The following is a 24,042-nucleotide window of genomic DNA, read 5'->3' as shown; positions in this document are numbered from 1 at the left end:
GGAGACGTCCGTATCGGGATCGGGGTGCAGTTGAAATACCTCGGCCTCATTCTGGACAGTCTTTGGACCTTCCGTGCTCACTTTCAGAACCTGGTCTCTATACGGGGGTGATGCGATCAATGGCCCTATACGGGGCGCCCGTGTGGGGCCAGTCCCTGGCCGTGGGGGTGGCGAAGCTGATGCAACGGACGCAACGCACCATCGCGGTCAGGATCATCCGTGGTTATCGCACCGTCTCCTTTGAGGCGGCGTGTGTACTGGCTGAGACGCCGCGTTGGGTCCTGGAGGCGGAGGCGCTCGCCGCTGACTATCAGTGGCGGGCTGACCTTCGTGCCCGGGGCGTGGCGCGTCCCAGCCCCACTGTGGTCAGAGCGCGGAAGGCCCAATCTCGGCGGTCCGTGCTGAAGTCATGGTCCAGACGGCTGGCTGATCCTTCGGCTGGTCGCAGGACCGTCGAGGCGATTCTCCCGGTCTTTGTGGATTGGGTGAATCGTGATAGAGGACGCCTCACTTTCCGGCTCACGCAGGTGCTCACTGGGCATGGTTGTTTCGTTGAGTTCCTGCACCGGATCACACCCGAGCCGACGGCAGAGTCGCCTGCCCCGCATGGGAGGGGTGGCACCGTGTCCTGGAAACGACTTGTCGTTGCCGAGCATCGATGCCACAATCGAATCGCGGAAGGCGATGCTCGACCTCTGCGAGTGCACCATCTCGCAGAAGGAGGCGGCGGGGCGCATGAGAGACGCACAATCCCGCCACCGTCGAGCGGGGGTCAAAGAGGCGGATCTCGCCCAAGCCCTGGGCCTCTGAGTGTTTCGGGTCCCCGTCACATGCTGGTCTGGGGACCGGCGAGGGGGGCCTAAGAAGACGACGCGCAAGCTGCTCTGCACGCGTTTTACGCAAGAGCATGCGGGTGATGGAAGGCCGGCTATCTTCGACCCACGCTGGTTCTGGCCCAGCGGGGTATTCCGTAGGATAACTCACTCTAACAGGCGCCATCTAGGCGGGCTTCGGCCTGCCGACCGAGATGGCTGTGGCACCGACGACCGTCGGTCCGGCGTCCCGAGGGGGAGGGTGACGGGAGAGATGTGCTCCGCACTAAGCGCTTCACTTCCCCTCCTTTGCCTTTTCATGAGTTCTGTCTCATGCGAGGTTTGGACGTTGGTTGTTGAGCGACAGGAGGTTTTAATCAGTTCGACTCCGACATACCCCGCCCGCCATCCCCAGTGGAGGGCGGAAGTCCGGCAATTTCCTCCTGACCAAAAAAAAAAAAGGTGTACTTTATGCAAATAACAAGATCAAAAAGTGGTTTCCTCCACCTATTATTTTTCACTATTGTTAATAAGTAGTATATTATGTACAGTATCTATTTATTTTTTAATTCCCTTGTCTGCAGACGAGCATACGGCCCACCTGATGGTGAATGGTTACCATCGCCCATGGACTTCAGCAATGCCAGGGGCAGGGCCAAGCCACTATCTACCTTTTTTTGAGATCTTTGTTTCAGTACAGTGTCTTTTTGGTAATTTTCTTCTACATACATTAAAACTCCGATATGAGTTATCCTCCGTATTTAAGACTCATTATTTCCTTACTTATTCTAGTTTCACTAATTTCACTCACTGTTTGATAGCCGAGCGCACGGGGCTCAACCTGAAAGAGCTCGCTAACACTTGTTCTGGGAAAGCAGTGCTTCCCTGAATCCACCACACCGGATCAGAATAGCGACCCGCTTAGAAAATCCGCCGAGAAACTTAGTGAATTGTGTCTAGGGGTTAGGCCACACGTCGACCTCTTCACCGCATTCGACGAGTTCGATAAGAATGGTGACTGGTGTTTGGAATGCCTATAAGCACCAAGAATGGATCAGGAGAATCCGCAATGACATGCTTAGGGCGACGGGCGTCTGTGAGTTGCCCCGTCGTCTGAGTTGAGAATGAAATTCGATGCGGCTAAGATGAGAGGGTTATCGTGCCGCGCCACTTTCTTGAAGAAACGTTCTGACGCTGTCTTCAGACACTTATTAATCGGTTCAAATTCTAAATCGTAGTGAAGATCTACATTCCTCAGATACCATGGTGATCAGGTAGCTATACTGCAAAAACGAGATTGAATCACTCCCGACTAGGCACGTTAACACCGCCACCTCCGCCATTCGCCAATCATCATGTACGACCAACCCATACCGTGGGCCCCGAAGGTCAAATACTTAGGCGTCACCCTCGACAGAGGGATGAGATTCCGCCCCCACATAAAGACGGTACGCGACCGTGTCGCCTTCATACTAGGACGCCTCTACCCGATGATATAACTTGCATACGCCCCGTCATGACCTATGCAAGTGCAGTGTTCGCTCACACGGCCCGTACTAACTTAAAATCATTCCAAGTTATTCAATCCCGTTTTTGCAGGATAGCCGTCGGAGCTCTGTGGTTCGTCAGGAACGTCGACCTCCATGACGACCTGGACTTAGAGTCCATCAGTAAGTATCTTCAGTCAGCGTCGATGCGCCACTTCGATAAAGCGGGACAACACGAGAACCCTCTCATCGTGGCCGCCGGTAACTACATTCCCGATCCTGCGAACAGAATGGAAAGCAGTCGACGTCGCCCCAAACACCTCATTTCGGATCCTCCCGATCCACTAACGGTGCTTTTAGGTACCTCAGGCACCAGTCATCGTTTTCGTCGAACCCGTTGCCCACTGAGTTTCTCGCCGGATCTTCTCAGTGGGTCGCGTTTCCGATCCGGTGGTAGATTCTGCGAAGCACGGCTCTTGCTAAGGTTCGTGTTAGCAACGTCGTCAGATTTGAACCCCATGAGCTCACCTACTAGTTAAGGTTACGCTGATATATCCTCTCAAGGCTCTTAGCTTAGGTAGGATAAAAAAAAGAGATTGAATAACCTGGAGGGTGTTTATGTGAATGCTAGCTGCGTGAGCGAACATTACACTTGTATACCCTTAAGCATCGAACGATCGTCGGAAATTTTCATGTTCAGATTAAAATCGCACTACCTTGCACAATAATATGGCTCCTACGATATAACTGTATAAGTTGCTACTTATTTTGTTTTTACTTGCATATTTTTAGTATTTATTTGTATTTAATCGTATGTAAGTCTCTCTTATATTGTATTTATTTTTCACAGTATGTGTATATAAGTATATATTTTTATGTAAGTTTATTAAGATTTAGCACCGTCCATGCTAGTTTGCTTATTCCTCTCCCTGCAAGGTTGCCTGGAAGAGATCGCTTTCAGCGATAAGGCCACCAATTTATGTCACCGTCTGTTATTTGTTTTATATACCTACTCTGTACATGTGGTGTTAAATAAAGAGTTATATTATTATTATTATTATTACACTTGCATAAGTCATTACTTATTTGAGTTGAGTTATCGCGGGGAAGGTTTTACCGCGACTAATACGGGAGATGATGCTTGAAGTGTTGTTGGGAAGACGATGTGACTCCCTTCAAACGACATCTATAAATACATATAATGCGTACCTACTGCATTTGTTTGTGCCTGAAATATTCTTTTTTTTTTTTATTTTTTTATTGCTTAGATGTGTGGACGAGCTCACAGCCCACCTGGTGTTAAGTGGTTACTAGAGCCCATAAACATCTACAACGTAAAACGCGCCACACACCTTGAGATATAGTTCTAATGTCTCAGTATAGTCATAACGGCTGCCCCACCCTTCAAACCGAAACGCATTACTGCTTCACGGCAGAAATAGGCGGGGCGGTGGTACCTACCCGTGCGGACTCACAAGAGGTCCTACCACCTTCGAATCTTCCTTCGAATCTTGCGTGAATATTGAAACAAATCGAAACAAAAAAATTAAGTTTCCAAAATGACGCAAAAACGCATTGAGCACAACGATGTGTAAACAAGTTCACGGTCATCTTGTGTATGGTTATAAGAACCTACAGACTTTACAACTCGAATTCTTCTCCTTGAGGTCCAAGTCTCAGCTGTAGAACAGAACAGCTGTCCTACCCTTCAAATCCGAAAGTATTACTACTTCACCATAGAAATAGACAGGATTGTTGCTCCTACCCACGTGGACTTAAAATAGACAACATAAATAATACACAGATACCTACATACTACCCACGAATAAAAAAATGTTCTTAGCCGTGTTACATTGGGCAAAAAAATATTATTTCAAATGTATAATTTTTTGTGTTTGTCTTAAAAACTATCAGTGCTGTCAGCTGATCGTTTTGTACGAATTCTTGTTGTTTTGAAGGATATTTCCAATAAACCAAGTACCAATTCAAATAAGCTTTGTATCAGAATTATTAGATTCGTAAGTTTATTTTAATTAAAAGAGATATATTAAAACAAATGTACACACTACACAGACACATATAATAAATTTGTAAAAAACAATATATTTTTGTAGGTTTTTGTAATTCAGATAATAATATAATATTAATGTATAGTAACAAAAATTAAACGAATAACCAAAACATTCTAAACGCTAATAATGAATAAAATGTAAATAAATTTTACTAACTCGGTCGTGTAGTAGTTAGCGCCCCTGACTGCTAGGCCGAAGGTCGTGGGTTAGATTCCTATGTCGCACACAATTATGTGACGAATAGATCTCTTTCCTTTTTGTTTCATTATTTATTTTTACATCAATATCATATAATAATTGAACATCTACGGGTTGGGGTTCCGGTCTGCGCTCCTCATAAATAGCCCTGTAGCAGTGATGTCGACAAGCTAGGACATTTTTTTTTATTGCTTAGATGGGTGGACGAGCTCACAGCCCACCTGGTGTTAAGTGGTTACTGAAGCCCATAGACATCCACAACGTAAATGCGCTACCAACCTTGAGATATAAGTTCTAAGGTCTCAAGTAAGTTACAACGGCTGCTCCACCCTTCAAACCGAAACGCATTACTGCTTCACGGCAGAAATAGGCAGGGTGGTGGTACCCACCCGCGCGGACTCACATCACGGACTGTCATGCCAAAAAAGTGCAGACCGCTTCTCGAGACATGCCGTACTTAACAATATCATACGCCGGTCCCTTGCCACCGTCAACGTGCCAAGTCTACTTGAACCGACTGGTATTGCAAGAGACGATGGCAAGAGACCGGACGGTATGAGTTTGATTCCATGGAAGATGGGCCGGGTGCTGGTATGGGATGCAACCTGTTCGGACACCTTCCCATCTACATGGAATCAACAACAGAGCTGGTACGGCTTGTGAAGCGGCTGAAAAAGCTAAAGTATGTAAATGCAGGGGTCTAGGCTCCGAATATGAATTTGTCCCATTCGGTGTCGAGACCCTTGATCCGTGGGGTCCTAGCGCTATAAGACTTTTTAAGGAGGAGGAGAAGGAGCAAAAAGGCTAGTCGACATCACAGGAGATCGAAGAGTTGGCAGCTACCTACAGCTACAAAGAATTAGTCTAGCTTTCAAAGGAGGAACGGTGCCTGTATCTTCGGAACCTTGTCTAAAGGAACAACTTTAATAATATATTTTAGTTATTATATTTTTGGTTTTGGAACGAAGTTCCTTATCGCGCGTTGTGAAAGGGGGCTAGACGGAAAAAATTCTTACGAAAAGTTGTCACGACACTTTTTGCTATAAATTCTTACGAAAAGTTGTCACGACACTTTTGGCTATAAATTCTTACGAAAAGTTGTCACGACACTTTTGGAACGAAGTTCCTTATCGCGCGTTGTGAAAGGGGGCTAGACGGAAAAAATTCTTAAGAAAAGTTGTCACGACACTTTTTGCTATAAATTCTTACGAAAAGTTGTCACGACACTTTTGGAACGAAGTTCCTTATCGCGCGTTGTGAAAGGGGGCTAGACGGAAAAAATTCTTACGAAAAGTTGTCACGACACTTGTTGCTATAAATTCTTACGAAAAGTTGTCACGACACTTTTTGCTATAGTAAGCTATTGTAAGCTGTGCGGCGTCGCATGTTTCTCTGTCTGTCTGTCTGTCTCTCTCTCTCTTTCTTCATACATCGAATAGAACTTTAAATTAATATTTTTATAATTGGGAACTTCGTTCCTATCCGGTGTCCCACGACACCACACATCTTTTTTTAGTTTTAGGTTCATTGTTCTAGTATATATTTTTTTATTTCTGTGTATGAACCACGAGTAACGCATCGGCGATTGTTTCTTGAAACGTTATTTATTTCACAAAATGTACATACATGTATGTACACGAAGAAAAGTAGTAAAATATGACGTTAAATTTCATATGTCGTCAGGCAAAGGCAAAAAATCAGAGGAAAAACCTAATAGGTATTACAAAGGTGAAAATAGCAAACACGGAGGATTTGTGTGAACGAAGATTTTGTTGTATTCCTGTAGTAGTAAAAAAAAACAGACAAGAGCGACTGCCATTATCATCTTGACAAATTATATTAGTTTTCATTAAGAGCGCTTAAGTTTAAAAATAAAATAAGAAAGCCTGTTTAAGTGATAAGTATTGCTACAAATTTTATTTTAAAGAGTATTCGATGACTTTATGTGTGGAATATAATTTCGGCCAAATGGTCGCCGCGACTCCGCTGTAGGTGGTGCATCCTGGTGGATCAACTTTGTATGATATCTTCGCATAAATGGGGCTCAATTTCACGAAGAGCGCGAATTATGTTGGACTTCAGGGCGGCAATAGACTGTGGTTTGTCTGCATAGACTAGAGGTTTCACGTAGCCCCACAAAAGTAGTCGAGCGGTGTTGAGTCACACTATCTCGGTGATCAGTTGATGTCGCCACTACGCGAGATGACGAAGCCTTCGAATTTCTCATCCAATAAATTTTATGTTTCTCGTGCTGTATGGCAAGTGGCGCCGTCCTGTTGGAGCCACATGTTTATAGGATCCATACCATCTATCCTAAGCCACAAAAAGTTTGTTATCATCGTCCGACATCGGCCGCCATTGACAGTGAGCGTGGTTGCTTGCGCATCTTTGAAGAAATGAAGGCCGATGATACCGCCGGAAGCCTAGCGTGCCGAGCGTTCCATGGTGAAATGTCACGACTACATATATAAGTGTTCATGCCAAATTTGACAGCTATCGCTTTACCAATATGGCCGCCACATATGAGTTGTCAAAGATGGAGCGCCCCTATTGAAAAACGCTGTACATCAATTCGTGCTATGAATATACTTATAAAATTACAGAAGTTCGGAATTTTCCTCATACCGCATCGGTATTTTCTTGGTGACGGTAAAGTCATATTTAACTACCTTGTTTTTTGTGTTTTATCTATCACACTTTTATGACACGTCAAGAAAAGCGATTAATATTCTACAAGTCGAAACGTACTTAAAAGGGGTTAGACAGATACGTCCACTCATAATACTTTACCCGCCGTCCACCGGTGATAATGGCACTTGCGACAACGCTGAAATATTAGGGGCTCTGGAAAACTAAAAATCGTTGCCTATTAAAGTTATAATGTTATTTATAAAGAAGATATATTTCATGTTATTTGAAATAACAAAATATTGTTAAAAGATAGATACAAAGTATTTCAAAACTGATTCGGTTGAATCATGATAATTTAGATGCAAAAATTACTTAAAGATTATTACTTATATAACCTAATAGTTCATTTTAGAAACACTTGTTCAATTCGTCGGCATTTCAATGTGTAAATTAATAATACATACATTTCAATGAAAATTTGTAATAAATATATTCATTGTTTAATTATTCGACAAACGTTTGACAGTGCTTGATAGAAAAACCTTTTTCCGTCATTGTAGAATGATATTGTTTTATACTTTTAAATGTTCCTAAATGGAAAGTTGCGTGAAATTCCTGTGTAGATACCTACCGTATACCATAATGTTTTTATTCGAGAAATAGCCGTCGCAGTAGCGTGGTATGGACATGTAGGTAGGCAGCGGCTTGGCTCTGCCCCTGGCATTGCTGAAGTCCATAGGCGACGGTAACCACTCACCATCAGGTGGGCCGTATGCTCGTCTGCCTACAAGGGCAATAAAAAAAAAGTGATGCGTAGAGAGAAGATGCATGTGACTAGGAGATGTATGGAAATGGTAGTGCAAGGTAGAGGGGAAAGAGGGCAACCGAAGAAGACATGGGTGGAGTGTGTGAATGAAGATATGAGAGAGAGAGAGGAGTGATTGTTGAGATGACGGCTGATAGAAGAGAGTGAAAGAAAAAAAATTGCTGTGCCGACCCCACCTAGTCGGGGGATAAGGTGGAGAAAAAGAAGAAAATAACAAAAATATATTTTTGAATATTTCAAGTTCGTGGGATAGATATTTTATTATATATTATTTATTTATTTATTTATTATAATAATTCGCATAGTTAAATGCAATAATTACGATTAGATAGCAAACGGTGTTTTTATCGTAATCCCATCAAATTTTATAAAGGAAATATTTTACTTGTAAGTAATTATGTAATTTGATGTTGTCTTTTTAAGAGTGGGCCTTGCTCTTTACCAAAAATATTGAAATAAATTATCATTTGCCACTTTATACAATCTCAATATTTAAACAGATGTGCGACTAAAACTATGCAAATTATTTACAATTATAATTTTCTTTCAGAATACGTGTCTTAATAATAATTCTATTTTTAAATCGTAATCTTAAATTAGCATGCTGTACCAATGAAAAATAAATTATTTGAACGTTAAAGTATAGATAGACAAAAACAATTAAGTACATACGTATAATTTTTTCCTCAGTCTGTCAATCGTTTCTTTTTTATTTAAAAGGTATCGATAAGCTTTATACTTATAAATTATAATATAATGATATAACATTTCGTAGTATTACTATACATATTATATATATATAGTATTATTTTATTGTCGAAATAGATGCCTGCCGAAAGCGATGCTGTCGTATCTATGATATCGTGACCCTCAATCTAAAACTGAGATGCGAGCCCACCTCAAACCATTGATTTCATTTCATTATTGATAGTGTATTTTTATCTTTCATTATACTAATACTAAGTAATTCCACATACTACATGCAACGATATCCGTACACCTAGTAGTCTACTTTAGAAGTCGTCGTGGCCTAAAGGATAAGACGATCGGTGCATTCGTATGTGGCGATGCAACGGTGTTCGAATCCTGCAGGCGGGTACCAATTTTTCCAATTAAAATGGGTACCACCACCCTGCCTATTTCTGCCGTGAAGCAGTAATGTGTTTCGGTTTGAAGGGCGGGGCAGCCGCTGTACTGTAAGAACTGAGTACTTAGAACTCATGTCTCAAGGTAGGTGGCGGTATTTACTTTGTAGATGTCTATGGGCTCCGGTAACCACTTAACATCCGATGAGCCGTGAGCTCGTCCACCCACTGAAGCAATAATAAAAAAGCCTAAAATGATATCCTGGCCATCGAGCATTTCAATCTACCCGATAAAATATGACAAAAGATTGTGTGTGAATCTCAAAGCAACCGATTCAGAATTCTAAACGCCACTTATAAGAGCCGACTGAGTCGGTATCCCGCCTGTATTGTATTCAAATTGGTAAATTGAATGAGGTGCGATGGAAGGAGTTTCTTGTAATTGGAACGAATTCACAATACCTACATAATCCATAACTAAAGCAATGATATTGTAATGTAATCTTTGAATGTATGTATAATATATTTATAGAAATTTAATAATAGTTTATTCGGTAATTTAAATTAGTTACCTATTTTAACGGTAACAAAGTAATGGTTTTAGGGGTATTATCAGACTAACACGACGGATAGTAGGTAATTTTTAAGTCGGAGAATAATATTATTTATCTACCGAATACTGTCGATAGCTACAAATAAATAATTTATTATACGATAGTAGTCGATAGTAGTCGTACTCGTCGATAGTATTTAAATCTCAATCAAAAAGCATTATTTTCTTCACTACTTTTACATAATAGCAATATCAAATAGCTGTATGTACTTCTAACAAATCATATGCGAACATCGCAATCAAATGCGATTGTTGTTATACGTATTTATAATTCTTATAAAGTTTTTTTTATTGCTTGGTTGGTGGACTAGCTCCTTTTACGGATATCCGGTCGAGAGAGGTAACAGACCGGGTTATGTCGGACTCCGGCGCCTCCAGAAAAGAAGAGGAAGACCAAAGTCCTCCTCTTCTTCCAATTCCTACCGGGAGATTACGCCTTGAGAAAGGTGCGCGAGGTGCTGCGCGGCGTGTACCACGCAGGACCCGCCCCGCAAAACCGACTACCGACTAAACCCCATCGAGCTCCACCACTCCGACTCCACGAAGCCCATGGTACCGCACAGTGCGCGCCGAAGTCTCGCCGTCGTCGGTACCCGTCCTGATAATAGGACGGGATTCCATCCCCGGGAAGATCCCGCAGGACGTCGTCTCAGGAGACACACCGTGAGTAGCGCACAGGAGCCACCTTGCGCCGCCTCACCACGGAACCGACAGAGAGCACCGGGCGCCCCCGCACTCGGTACCCAACAGTCCCTACGGGGGATTAACGGGAGCATCATACCCGCATCGCCCACCCCACCTTCTTCGCTGAGGAGCCGAAGAGGGATCCCACTCCCTTTAGCGCTCCTCAGCCTCGCGGAATGCCATGACCAGGTCGCAAAATCTGGCCATGGCCTCCCACGAACTCTCGTCCTCTAGCATGCGGGCAATGACAGCCCGCAAGGAGAGGTCCCTCCCCAGCACCGCGATGAGATCTCGCCGCGGGTGCTCCCAACGCGGGCACACTTCGAGTGCGTGCTGAGCGTCATCGTCCGGATGTCCGCACTGGTGGCAACCCGGATGTGGCTCTCTTCTGCAGACCTTCCACAAGTACCTCCCGAAGCAGCCATGCCCCGAGAGAGAATACAAACAAACAAACAAATTTTTCCTCTTTATAATATTAGTATAGAAAAACGCGCAAATGTTCAAATACAATTTTTATTTAAACTTTAAAGCTTAAAGGTTTAATTTGATGTTCAAATTTACCTCAACCTAATGACGTCTTTCGAATTATGTTATAATAATATAATTTAAATGAGTTAAAACGATAACATTTTGAATAGCAATCTTTAGCAATGATTTCAAAAAGAGCAAGATTCGTGAGAATAGTCGCCGGGAAGCACTTCATTTTTTTGTGTATTATTTACTTTAACTTTTGTTCTATTTTTCTTTCGTTAAAAGTCATAGTTTTCGGTCAGAATAGTGACATTAGCTAATTTTTATCTGAAAAAATATAATATTCGCACCGAAAATCACGTTTTATTATCATAACAAAAAAGCTTTAATTACGTTCTTCTTTCACGACAGAAGCGAGAAATGGCTTGAGCAATTGAGCAATCAAAACAGGCAAGCATAATCTGTTGAACAGATTTGGATAAAACGTCATGTTGGAAAAGAACAGATTTGGATAAAACGTCATGTTGGAAAAGTTACTTTTTAAGCAGTCAAAGTCGTGAACAGAAGCTAGTACCTTATAATTGCGACTTCAACTTCTTTCCGCAAAATGTGCGACGTCATTGAAGTTGTTAAATCCGTGGGTTCCGGGAATTACTTTTCTGACTTCAAGTCAAGCTTGCGGTGGTCGGCTTCCCGTCAGCCACTGATAACATATAGACTATTGGAGAACTTTGCAATCTGTATCAGAAGGTAAATAAATAAATTAAAAAATTCCTTACAGCTTATCTCAGACCTGACCTTTCAACCTTAAGAGGGTTCAAGATAAAGTCACGCGATATTAAGGTGTATTAAAAAAACGTGTCTCTATCACAATGCGGTTATGTGATTGATAAAAAAATTTACATCTGCTAGCGATCAGTATCGCGACCGGCTGAGAAGATCCATCAAGAAACTCAGAGAATAATGGCTTCGTCGAAATACGCCAGGTAAAGTACATCTACTCAAAATAGAGTATGTTTATCATTCAAGTAGTTGATCCCATACTATTAAATTATTATTGTTACCTACTATACTATGGTTCAATGAATAGTGATAATGAGTGTGATGCAATCACTGAAGTAGGAAACATATGGAAATGAAACGTCAACAAAAAATTCGTGCCACTGTGACGTCATCTGGCCACAAAACATGGCGGTTTTAGTGCTGCCCAAAAGATTTTAATGTTAGTAGGTTTTATCGACAAACGTTCTTGGCTCATTTTATTTAAAATATTGTTGAGTGAATGTATTTGTAGAATTTATACTTTAATAGGAAGTAAGTATATTGTTATGTGCAAAGATGATGTGATTTAGATATTATGTGAAATCTAAGACGAGTTCGTGCTTCAAATTTGCCTAGTAAACGATATGACGATTTTTTAAATTTGCTACACTGATTTTATAAAGTTGTCGTATGCCGCAAAACATAAAAATATGGCGTAGTACAGTGCCATCTGCCCATTTCTAGCATGCTGAATGTTATCGTATTTTGAGTACGTGTTTTTCTTAGACTATTACAATCTATTTTAATTGTTTTGCTGACTCTAAAGTCCGTAACACACTACCGCAGCGCACCTCAAGGAAGGTACGCCGCACCATTTGAATCACTCTCACTTGAGAGTGATTCAAATTTTAAACTTATCAAGGGACCGCCTGATAAAAAAAAAACACCTACAGAATATTTATTCGTTAATAAAATTACAAACGTCATTCCTTGTGACTTCCTCTCTAAAATCACTTAATTATTAAATATTTAACGAGTTGACAATAGTCTTATAAAACTATTTTATTTAAATAGTTCCGACGACTTTCTTGAGATCCTATAAAATATGTTTTAATTATTATTTTTGTATGTTTTAAGCATGATAAAATAAGAAATTTTATATAAGCAATCATATTAAATCGATATCAAAGTCAATAAATAATGTACAACCCAAAACAGACGGCCGAACTGACGTGACAATGACATTTGGCGCGCTAAACATGGCGGATTTTCGGCCTCATTAGACGGAGACGGAGACATTTACGTATATTCATGTTTCATTTTATGTACGCACTGAAATACTGTTATATTGTTTTCCTGCGAGTTAAAGTGCTGAGTAAGAACGAGATAGATATATGTTTATGTATGTGCCTTCAAAATGGGTGCTATTTATATAAGCAATTGTACGTATAGAACAATATGTCGTGTCCCTACTATATAGGTCTATGGATGCAATTATCATTTATAAATGTCATTTTAAATTTTGACATAGTCACCTTTCACGTTTAAGCACTGGGTCTTTTTATAAAGATAAAATTCCCTTTTAAAAAAATCTTCTTCCTGATCTATTAAAAAAATCGTGTACCGTGGCGACTACTTCGTCATCATCTTCAACTTTATGAGCCCTGAGATGTTTCTTTAACCGTGGAAATAGATAGAAATCACTAGGAGTTAGGGCCGGTGAATATGAAGGATGGTCCATCAATACGAAGTCAGCTTCTTGAATGACAGCCATCGCAACTCTGGAGTTGTGCGCGAAGGGAATCTGTTATCTTGGTGCAACAAAATATCTTTAGCGAATTTGCCTCGCTGTTGCTTGCGTATTTCTTGACGCAACTTTGTTATTTGTCCTGCGTACAAAGTCCCGCAATAGTGGCTCCATGATTAACGTATTCGATCATTACCACCCCTTGGTTGTCGCAGAAAAAACGGCCCACAATTTTACCAATGGATAAAATCGCCTAAAATTACTTCGGAGTTGGAGATGACTGTCTTTTTTAAGTCATGGACTGTTTTTTAGTTTCCCGGTCATAATGGTGAAGTCACGTTTCGTGCACAGTTATGAATCGAGCGAAAATTGGACGATGTCTTGTTGTAACAAACCCAAACAGCTTCATGAAATTCTCAGTCTTGTTTGTTTCTGCGCGTCAGAAAGCATTCTGGGCACCCAGCACGCTGACACATTTTTCATACCCAAATGGTTGTGTATATTAGGAAACTTCCTATAAAATCTTCATTCATTTTGCTATAAAACAAACAGTAACATAACGATCCGCTAAGACAATGTTTTCAACTTTTTTTTACCATTTTCTTAGTCACTACCGATGCAGCGTGGTGGCACCATGTTTTTATTACAAATGGTGACGTCAACGACGCTGACGTCATTCTCTTCGTTGTTGTATTGCTTTCCATAGTGACAGTAAATAATACTCACTTTTTCAATGAATTCCATTTATTACATTTCAGTATATAACGTTAACAACACAGAGCTCCGTTGCGTTTGAACACAGTTAACTTTAACTTTAACTAATCTTAGTTAACTAAATAGTAATGTTGCGCCGATATATTTAATATCTGGGCTATGCCTGTTAGTCTTTTTTTTTCTTTCCAAAGAGATTGTATCGCATAATCACTATTTATTGAACACCCCTAATACATACATATAATCTTAATATAGGTATATAAATAAAGTGTCACGTTGTTTGTCCGCGATGGACACCTAAACCTACTGAACCGATTTTAACTTTTTTTTTAAATATGTGCTTTATTCAAACTTTGACCCTAAGATGGTTTTTATTTCGATAAATGGTTGCCATATTTCTTAATTAACAATAAAATGATTTCTTATGTTGATTATTGTTATTAATTGTAAGTTTCATAAGTTTAAAACATATGGCGCCTTAAATCAGTTTTTACAGACAATATACTGTCTGACGTTAATATCTCATAGATGACGCTATGTTAAAAAGATCAACGTTTCATATAGGTGAGCTACAATTTATTGGCATTAACACCACGTGCTGCTGAGGCTAAAGTATAGTGAAATTTATTTTGTAGTAAACGCAAGTAAAGTGAAATCCAATTGTTCTTACTTTGTTAATTTTTGGTATTAGCATAGCCAGCCACGTGTTATTTAGAAACAAAAACCTTAGCCACGGCAAGTCTGCTAGTTTTAATATAAAATCAATTGTCACGTCACACACATTGAGTTAATATGCTAATATTTGACAAAGATGGTAGTAAGACAGTGTTATAAATTATAGTTTAGTGTATTGACTAATTCAAGTTAAATTAAGTAAATTCATACAAAAAAATAGTATAGCTAAAACAATTACCTATGTATGTATGAAATGATTTGTATTGTAAGGAATTTTAACTGAAAATTAACAGATCAAATTAATTCTGTTCGCTCGAGGCAAGTGGAAACTTTAAAATATCAGCCTTTTATAACATGTTTATATATCTACGATAATTTAAAATGTTTTTTTGTATACCTTGTATCGAATAACAAGCAATCAATATGAATGGCTAAATAGTACGAATCGACAAATCCGTTCCTCCTTCCGAAGCAAGCCAAAATAAAAAGTTATAAAGTTAAATAAAAATTGCGAGATGATGGATAAGGATATTTTTTTTCGAGCAGGGGGCCGAAACTAAATCGCACGCTCGGGGTTTCTTTTTTTATGATTGAGGGATTATTGGTGACCCGGAGGCCTTTACAGTTTCACAAGGGCAGGTGGGCGAGCAAGAGCTCAGCCAGGAAGGACAGGATTTGCTAACACCTACCCGAGCGTCTCCACGGGAGACCTAACAAGAGTAGCTGCTTCGCGAATGAATCTACTACCGGATCGGAATCGCGACCCGCTGAGAAGATCCGCCGAGAAACTCAACGGGCTGATGTTTAAGTTAGATTGCAAGTCGAACTCTTTGCCGAGTTCGACGAGTACGGTTACCGGGGTCCCTACTCCTAGTATTAGAGCTGAAGGAGTCTAATACAAAGGTTGTTGGATCTGATGGATCCATAAGGACAGTGACTGGCTCCTGCGTGATCAGGATTCGTGGAGTAGTCAACGATAAGGCGATCATCATGACGCATTGCCATATATAAGTAACGTTCCGGCGCGGACTTCATGTTTTCGGATCGATTCGAAGTCGTCGAAATCGTCGTGTAAGTGGACGTTCCTCACGAACAACGGAGCTCTGACGGCTAACCTGTAACGGGATTGTAGGGATTGGAGGGTGTTTATGTGCGTGCGGGTAGTGCGATGTGAGCGAACACCACATTCGTGTAAATCATGACGGCCCCTAAACAAGTTTTGTTTTGTTTCGAAGGGACATTTTACTCCGCTTACAGATCATGAGTAGGTAGGTAGAGCCTACCCAGGATAAACGCGGCACGGTCGTGGACGGATTAGATGTGCGGGCGGTTTTTTTTCTGCTTAGATGGGTGGACAAGCTCACAGCCCACCTAGTGTGAAGTGGTTACTGGAGACCATAGACATTTACAACGTAAATGCGCCACCCACCTTGAGATATAAGTTCTAAGGTCTCAAGTATAGTTACAACGGCTGCCTCACTCTTCAAACCGAAACGCATTACTGCTTCACGGCAAAAATAGGCGGGGTGGTGTTACCTACCCGCGCGGACTCACAAGTGGTCCCACCACCAGTAATTACGCTAATTATAATTTTGCGGGTTTGATTTTTATTACACGATGTTATTCCTTCATTATGGAAGTCAATCGCGAACATTTGTTGAGTACGTACGTACGTACGTACGTACGTATTTCATTAGAAAAATTGGTACCCGCCTGCGGGATTCGAACACCGGTGCATCGCTTCAACACGAATGCACCGGACTTCTTATCCTTTAGCTACGCTTAGCTTTTAATTAATGCCTGATTTATTAGTTAAACATAACCACTACAAAAACGGATAATTTACAATACCAAAGTCAAGGCAATTCTCAAAGTCATCTTGCCCTTGGTTTATTGAAAGAGTTAATCGCAGAATCGTGATTTGAAGAGCCAAGTATTGTCCATTATAAAACAAGATACATGTAAACTGATTCACATTCAAATTAAACAGCAAAAAATTAGATGAACAACGACAAAACGATATAAATAGGATCAAGTATCTTGTAGCAGTATTCAGTCCAATAGTCCAATCAGCCCACGATGTCAACGGTGAGTAAATAATCATCTAAGTTAATCAAATTCCTAGTATAAATTTAATCAAAAATATTTAAATACGGACTTTGTTGGAGTTAAACATATTGTCGCCTATTTAATATCACCACAATCAATATCATCTCAATATGCATGGTTTTTGGTGATCACTTAACACCAACTGGGTCGTGAGCTCGTTCACTCATCGATGCATTAAAAAAGTCCTTTATCCGTAGTCATCAACAATTTCGACGCTGAAGTCTTCTATATAGAATGTAGGTTTTATTTATTTATACATATTTGTATATGTACAGACAAGCTCACGGCTCACTTGGTATTACGTTGCCACCGGAGCTCTCACACAGCTTAAAATTAGGAACTACTATCATGAAAATTCCTGCCACAGATCATTTGTTGTGGTAAGCTAAGACTTAGACTTTTTGTCTCAAGTTGAATAAGGGCAACCATATTGGGAACTCAATACGTTCGAGTAACCACATAACTTGAATTGATCCGTAACTTCGCCTTCCTATCATTTGTATCCCAATACGAAAATAAATATGTAATTGAATGAAAAACATTCTAGGAGTGAGATTCATTCAAGCTTTATAAATTCGACTAATATGATTTTTTTTTTACATTAGCATTTATTTGTTATGTTCATCGCATTCTAGATTAACTGACACTTAGGAAATAATATTTTTTTTATCCTAGATTCGCTGCTTGTTCCTCTTGATCGCGTTGTCCGTTGGGGCAATGGCAATTAGAGAAGTTCGCTCACCAGGTAATGTAAACATTCTATACTAATATATAAATCTGCAGTGGTTTTGATGGACGTTCCGTTATAACTACTGAACCATGCATCCGATTGACTTGAAGCTTGGTATCCATGTAGAAAATATAATAATATGTTCTTCCTATTCGTACACTCTTGACAGAGTGGTCGTGGTCATGCATCAGTCGGATCCTGCGATACCGATGCTCTCGCGATGCGACGCCATGTGGCACGATGTTTCGCAGAGTGAGAGCAAGCATTTATGTTGGAGTGAGTAACAGATTTTATGAGGTCGGTCCATCGTGTTGGAGATCGTCCGCGAGATCTTTTGCCCTCGACTTTCCCTTGCACCACCAACCGCTCAATGGAGTCCTCATTACGAGTGATGTGCCCGAAGAATTTGAGGATTCGTAATTGGACTGTTGACGATAGTCTCTCCTGGATGTTGAGCTCTTTCAGGATCGAAATGTTGGTACGGTGCGCGGTCCACGGAATTCTGAGGAGACGTCTCCAACACCACATTTCTAGTGCGTCGATCTTACGACGGTCTTGCATCCTCAGCGTCCACGTCTCAGCCCCATACAGAAAGATTGGAAAGACCAGGCATCTCATTAACCGAACTTTTGTATTTTTGGTTATTCTGCGGTCTCTCCAAATCTTTGTTAGCCTCTCAACTGAGGATCTTGTCACGGCGCAACGTCTTCGGATCTCATCTTCGCAGCCTCCAGCGTTGGTGATAGTGGAGCCTAGATATACATAGCTATTAACTACCTCGCATCCCGCTATATGTTGGACTTCCGGTTGGTTGATGTTAGCACGATCTACGATCATCATTTTGGTCTTATCACGATTGATCGCAAGTCCAAAATCCAACGCTGTAGTCTCCAGCCGGCGAAGAAGCACCTCGATTTCGTCTCTGGTTGACGCCAAGAGGGTAGTATCATCGGCGTATCTCAAGTTTGATATTTTCCGACCACCAACGGATATTCCTTTATCCCAATCTTCAAGAACTATCCGCATTATATACTCTGTGTATATATTAAATAAAAGAGGAGATAGTATGCAGCCCTGCCTAACGCCTGCCTGTGTGCTGAAGCGTTCGGAGTCAATACTGTCAACACGAACAGCGGCCGTGCCATTTTCGTACAGACGTCTGATGGTGTGTACAAGATGTTGCGGTACACCCATTTCCGTCAGTACCAACCACAGCTTCCACCACTTGACGGTATCAAAAGCCTTTCGGAAATCCACGAAGCACACATATAGGCTAATATTAAATTCTCTGGCCTTTTCTACAATTTGCCGCATTACGAGTAGTTGCTCTCTTGTGCCTCGACCTTTTACAAAACCTGCTTGCTCGGGGGCGATCTCTCGGGACAAGTAACCTTGGAGCCTCGTGTTAATTATGTGCAGCATGACTTTACTGGCGTGGGATACGAGAGAAATTAGTCTGTAGTTATTGCACTTCTTCGTTGATCCCTTTTTGTGAAGTGGAATGAATATCGAATGTGACCAATCGCTCGGCCAAACTCCAGTGACCCAAATTCGACAACAGATGATGTGCAGTATATCCACTCCGATTTCCCCCATGGCTTTTATTGTCTCGATGGGGATTTCATCAAAACCTACAGCCTTATTCCGTTTAAGGTGGTTGATTGCTGCTCGCACCTCGTCCTTTAAAGGCATCGGCTCCAGTTCCGAGGGTTCACTGTAGGTCATTGAGATCTTTGTTGTGGTGTCAGTAAACAGAGACTTGCAATAGTCTTTCCAAGCACTAACAATCTTTTTGATCTCAGTGACAGTATCTCCAGACGCATTCTCAATAGCCCAAGTCTTTGGCTTAAATTGACGGGTTATAAGTCTGATTTTCATGTGTAAATCTTTTGTTTCAAAATTTTGAGAATGCCTTTCAACCTCTTCACATATTGATTGTAGCGCTGTGTTTCGGTCACGACGGCAAGCAGCCTGTATGGCGGAGCTCATGACGTTCAACTCCTGCATTCTGGCACCGCCAGCCTTAAGCTCTCTACGCTTCTCAATTAAGTCCCAGGTCTCGGTAGACATCCAATGCTGCCTTTTCTTGGATTTCTTTTTGGGCTGTGATTCGTGCACGACATCTTTTATAAATTGCACGGTAGATTGCCAGAGGTGATCAACGCTCACTTCCTTGCTGCAGTTTTCGTACCAGCACTGTTCCATATCCTGAAGAGACTGGACAAACGAGTTTCTATCAATGACTTCTAGGCGTTTGACAGTTTTTCTAATTATAGGTCTACGCAGTCTGATCCTCATATTGCATATTAGTAGCTGGTGATCCGACGTGACATCAGCTCCCGGTAGTGTATGAGCGTTGGTTATTGAGCTTCTCCATCTTGTCTTGATCAGTATATAGTCGATTTGGTTGCGGTGCTCTCCGTTTGGGGATGTCCAAGTATACAGTCTTCTGGGGTGGTGTTTGAAGGCTGTATTCATTATTGTTAAGTTATTATCTGCCGCAAACTGAATCAACCGTTCTCCTCTACTGTTCCTGCAACCAAGACCGTAGTGACCCACGATATTTCGTAACCCTACATCCAAAACAGTGGTTCCAACCTTTGCGTTAAAGTCGCCGATAATCATCAGTATCTCTCTTTTTGGGATGTTGTTTATACAAGCCTCGAGTTGATTATAGAAGCTCTCAATTTTTTCCTCAGTAGCAGCGCTAGTAGGGGCGTAGACCTGAATGATATTCAGTGCACATGGTGAAGCACTGAGTTTCATGGTGATGATCCTGTCGCTGACAGGATTATAGCCCAGGACCGACTCAGTCCAGAGCTTGGGTATTGCGATACCCACTCCAGCAAAGCTAGATAATTCATTTCCTGAGAAGTAGATGGTGTGGTTCTCCAGGTTTCTGTGCCCACTCTCTTTCCAATGCGTCTCACTTAGTCCCGTAATAACCGTATTACATCGCTCGAGTTCGTGATCCAGTACGTGGAGCTTTCCTTCATCGATGAGGCCTCTCACATTCCACGTTCCGATGCGGATATCATTACGTAATTGGAGTTTTGTTGTTCTTCTTCCAGTGGCATAATTTCCATGAGGTGCCTGGTCGCCTGCTCCCCCATGGCCGGTAACCAATTTCACACCCCGGTTCCCGGACAACTTAGGGCGCCGGTCGCTACTCGGATCGCAACGCACACTTTTACTCTTATAAGACCTGCTCATGACTCTCGTGGGAAATTAGTGCAGTGGTTTCCCGTTGCCTTCTGCACCAGCACTTTAGGGGGTATTTGATCCCCAAGGTTTCTGACGCCTCTTCCGTACAGGTTGCCCTGACGGGTGTGTATGGTTATACCGCCACTGCTCGGTCGCCATTGCCCCGTTGGTTTTCTAGCAGGGAGCACCACGGCAACCTGTTGGTCGCCGCCGCCATCCGGCGCGTGCAGGTGGGGTTGACAATAGGGCCGGTGAAGGTAGCATTCCGATCTCCCCTTACTCCCCTAATAATATGTACTTAATGGATAGGCTAATATTTATAATATGAGTGTTGGACTCCCTAATAATAATGACAATAAAAAAATATAAATGTGGTGTCGTGGGACACCAGGTAGGAACGAAGTTCCTTCGGCTAATGTAGAATCGACACATTTGCAAAAAAAAAATCGTGCTCAATTTTATGTTGGTTTTCTTGATTTTTCTCTCAAATTTTGCTGATTAGTTTTTATTTAAGTACAGGAAAGTATTTAGGAAATTCAGTATTTTAGGAAATAATAAATTACGTAAAATAAAAGTAAAATCGTAATTCAAATTATCAATTAAAATAACAAAATATGTCTCTTTATTTTTGTTTGACAACATAAAATTACATAGAAATAGAAATAATTACAAAATAGAGAGAGAAGAGATGAGAGAACGAAAAGAAAGAGGGAGAAAGAGAAAGGTATTATACACTACTCGCTTGTGTATACGACTGTCGCGCCTGCGCACGTCTCATTTAACAGTTTTACTCCACGCACTTTTTTCCACGGATTTTTTCCACGCACTTTTTTCCACGGATTTTTTCTTACGGTTTTACTATCACATTTTTTTCAGTTCGGTCGCGCAGCAAAATCCCTATCCCCTCCAAGCCTGCCGTAAGGAACTTCGTTCCAAAACTTCGTTCCAATAATAATGTTAATTTTAAAGGCCCAGCGAAGCGGGCGAATACGGCTTGTTTATTTATAAATACTTTGTCATGATTATAAATATTTATTAAAACAATAGGTTTAAGCTTTGTACTTTCAATCATTCAGTCGTCGTGGCCTAAAGGATTAAGATGCCCGGTGCATTCACCGGTGTTCGAAGCCTGCGGGCGGGTACCAATTTTTCTAATTAAATACGTACCTACTTAACAAACGTTCACGACTGACTTCCACGGTGAAGGAATAACATCGTGTAATAAAATCAAACCCGCAATTTGCGTAATTACTGGTGGTAGGACGTCTTGTGAGTCCGCACGGGTAGGTATCACCAACCTGCCTATTTCTACCTTGAAGCAGTAATGCATTGGTTTGTGTTGCAATGCATTGAATTGGTTTGACGGATAGGGCACTTCTCGTATTTACTATAAGCGGGGACCTCCTACGAGGTTAGGCTCTCAGCCGAAAAACAAATGTCGTTGTATTATAACAACGAAGATCTTAGAACTCATGTTTCAAGGTGGGTAATTGGTAAAAAAATCCTTTGGCATCAAGGCTGACAATGCACGATAATTTGCACGAAGTGTAAAAAAATGGAGGCTCTAAAATAAAAATGAAATAGTTGCTATTAGTACTCGTACAAACCTTAATTAATACATTAGTTTCCTTTAACAGGAGGAGGAGGCGGTTGGCACGGAAATGGAGGTAATGGGGGTGGGTCTCCGTTTGGCTCAGCACGATCTTCAGGTGGGTGGGCCGGTAGCCGATCAGGCTCTGGAGGTTACGGGGGAAGGTCTTCTGGTTGGAATGGTCAGGGGGGTGGGTCGACAGGTTCGAGCTGGGGCGGTAGTGGTGGAAGCTTGGGTTACGGTGGTTCGAGTAACGGATGGGGCGGTAGTTTTGGATTGGATTACTCTGGATCATCTGATGGCTGGGACAGTGTCTCCTCACATTCGCACAACGGTTGGCAATCTTCAGGATGGTGAACGAACACAAACTTGTAAAAAAATGAATTCTTGACTAGTGCTAGCGAAATGTCAAAATGTTTTTTTCTTAACTTTTTTTAACCTTTGTAAATTTTATAATTTTGGTATTTGTATTTGTATGTAATGAATAAATTTTGGAATGAAATATTGAATAGATAGTTTTGACAACATTGTCTATAGAGATTCCTCACGAACCACGGTGCTCCGACGACTATCTTCTAAACGCTGATATCTATCTTCTAAACCATAGGTGAAATTGACATGAGTAGTCGTCGTGGCCTAACGGATAAGACGTCCGGTGCATTCGTATCTAGCGATGCAACGGTGTTCGAATCCCGCAGGCGGGTACCAATTTTTCTAATGAAATACGTACTTAACAAATGTTCAGGATTGACTTCCATGGTGAAGGAATAACATCGTGTAATAAACATCAAACCCGCAAAACTATAATTTGCGTAATTACTGATAGTAGGACCTCTTGTGAGTCCGCACGGGTAGGTACTACCGCCCTGGCTATTTCCGCCGTAAAGCAGTAATGCCTTTCGGTCGGAAAGGTGGGGCAGCCGTTGTAACTATACTGAGACCTTAGAACTTATATCTCAAGATGGGTGACGCATTTACGTTGTAGATGTCTATGGGCTCCAGTAACCACTTAACACCAGCTGGACTGTGAGCTCGTCCAACCATCTAAGCAATAATAAAAAACATGAAATCTATAAGTTTAAATTTATATAAAAGAAAATGTATCTGCCTGTGTATGGTCACCTATATTATCCTCCGTGCGTCGTATTCCTCATTTCTGAGGGTCGTGACCTTTACTGAGCACTTTTGTTAGGACTATGTTCCTCCATTCCCTCCTGTCCTCCGCGCAGTGGATAGCCACATTGATGCTGGATTCCAAAGTCGTCTTAATCTGATCGGACCAGCGCATGGGACTACGCCCCCTAGGCCTCTTTCCTTCCACTAATATTACACCTAATAATATATTATAACATCCTTTAATTCCCATACTACATCTGACCTAACGAAGCGCCGTCAGCCCGTGTGTATAGGTAAGTTTGCGGTGTGAAATAAATTCTGACTCGTTAGAGGTACGGATGTGGGTTTATCAGTGAAAGGAGCTTTTAGTTGGATCAACCCGGCATGCGCGGGCTGCCACTCCCGACGCGTAGCTGGATGTCAGCCAGTTTCTCCTAAGCAACAAAAAACCCTTAAAAAATAAAACGAAACTTTAAAATCAGTTTTACAATTTGACCTACCAACTCAATGTTGAT

At 41.5% G+C, this 24,042-nt stretch overlaps 1 protein-coding gene across 1 annotated transcript; it reads left to right on the top strand.

The window, feature by feature from the left end:
- The first annotated feature begins 16,138 nt into the window (after window positions 1–16,138).
- Window positions 16,139–22,920, top strand: LOC134199865 (uncharacterized). The gene is made up of 3 exons (XM_062671564.1): window positions 16,139–16,865; window positions 17,562–17,631; window positions 22,458–22,920. Exons 1-3 carry the CDS (start codon window positions 16,857–16,859, stop codon window positions 22,766–22,768), a joined length of 390 nt encoding a protein of 129 aa, XP_062527548.1. The 5' UTR covers window positions 16,139–16,856; the 3' UTR covers window positions 22,769–22,920.
- The last annotated feature ends 1,122 nt before the right edge of the window (window positions 22,921–24,042 follow it).

The sequence above is a fragment of the Bombyx mori genome, chromosome 12, assembly GCF_030269925.1.
Source record: "Bombyx mori chromosome 12, ASM3026992v2".
NCBI lineage: Eukaryota > Metazoa > Arthropoda > Insecta > Lepidoptera > Bombycidae > Bombyx > Bombyx mori.
This window is presented reverse-complemented; position numbering and strand designations above follow the sequence as displayed.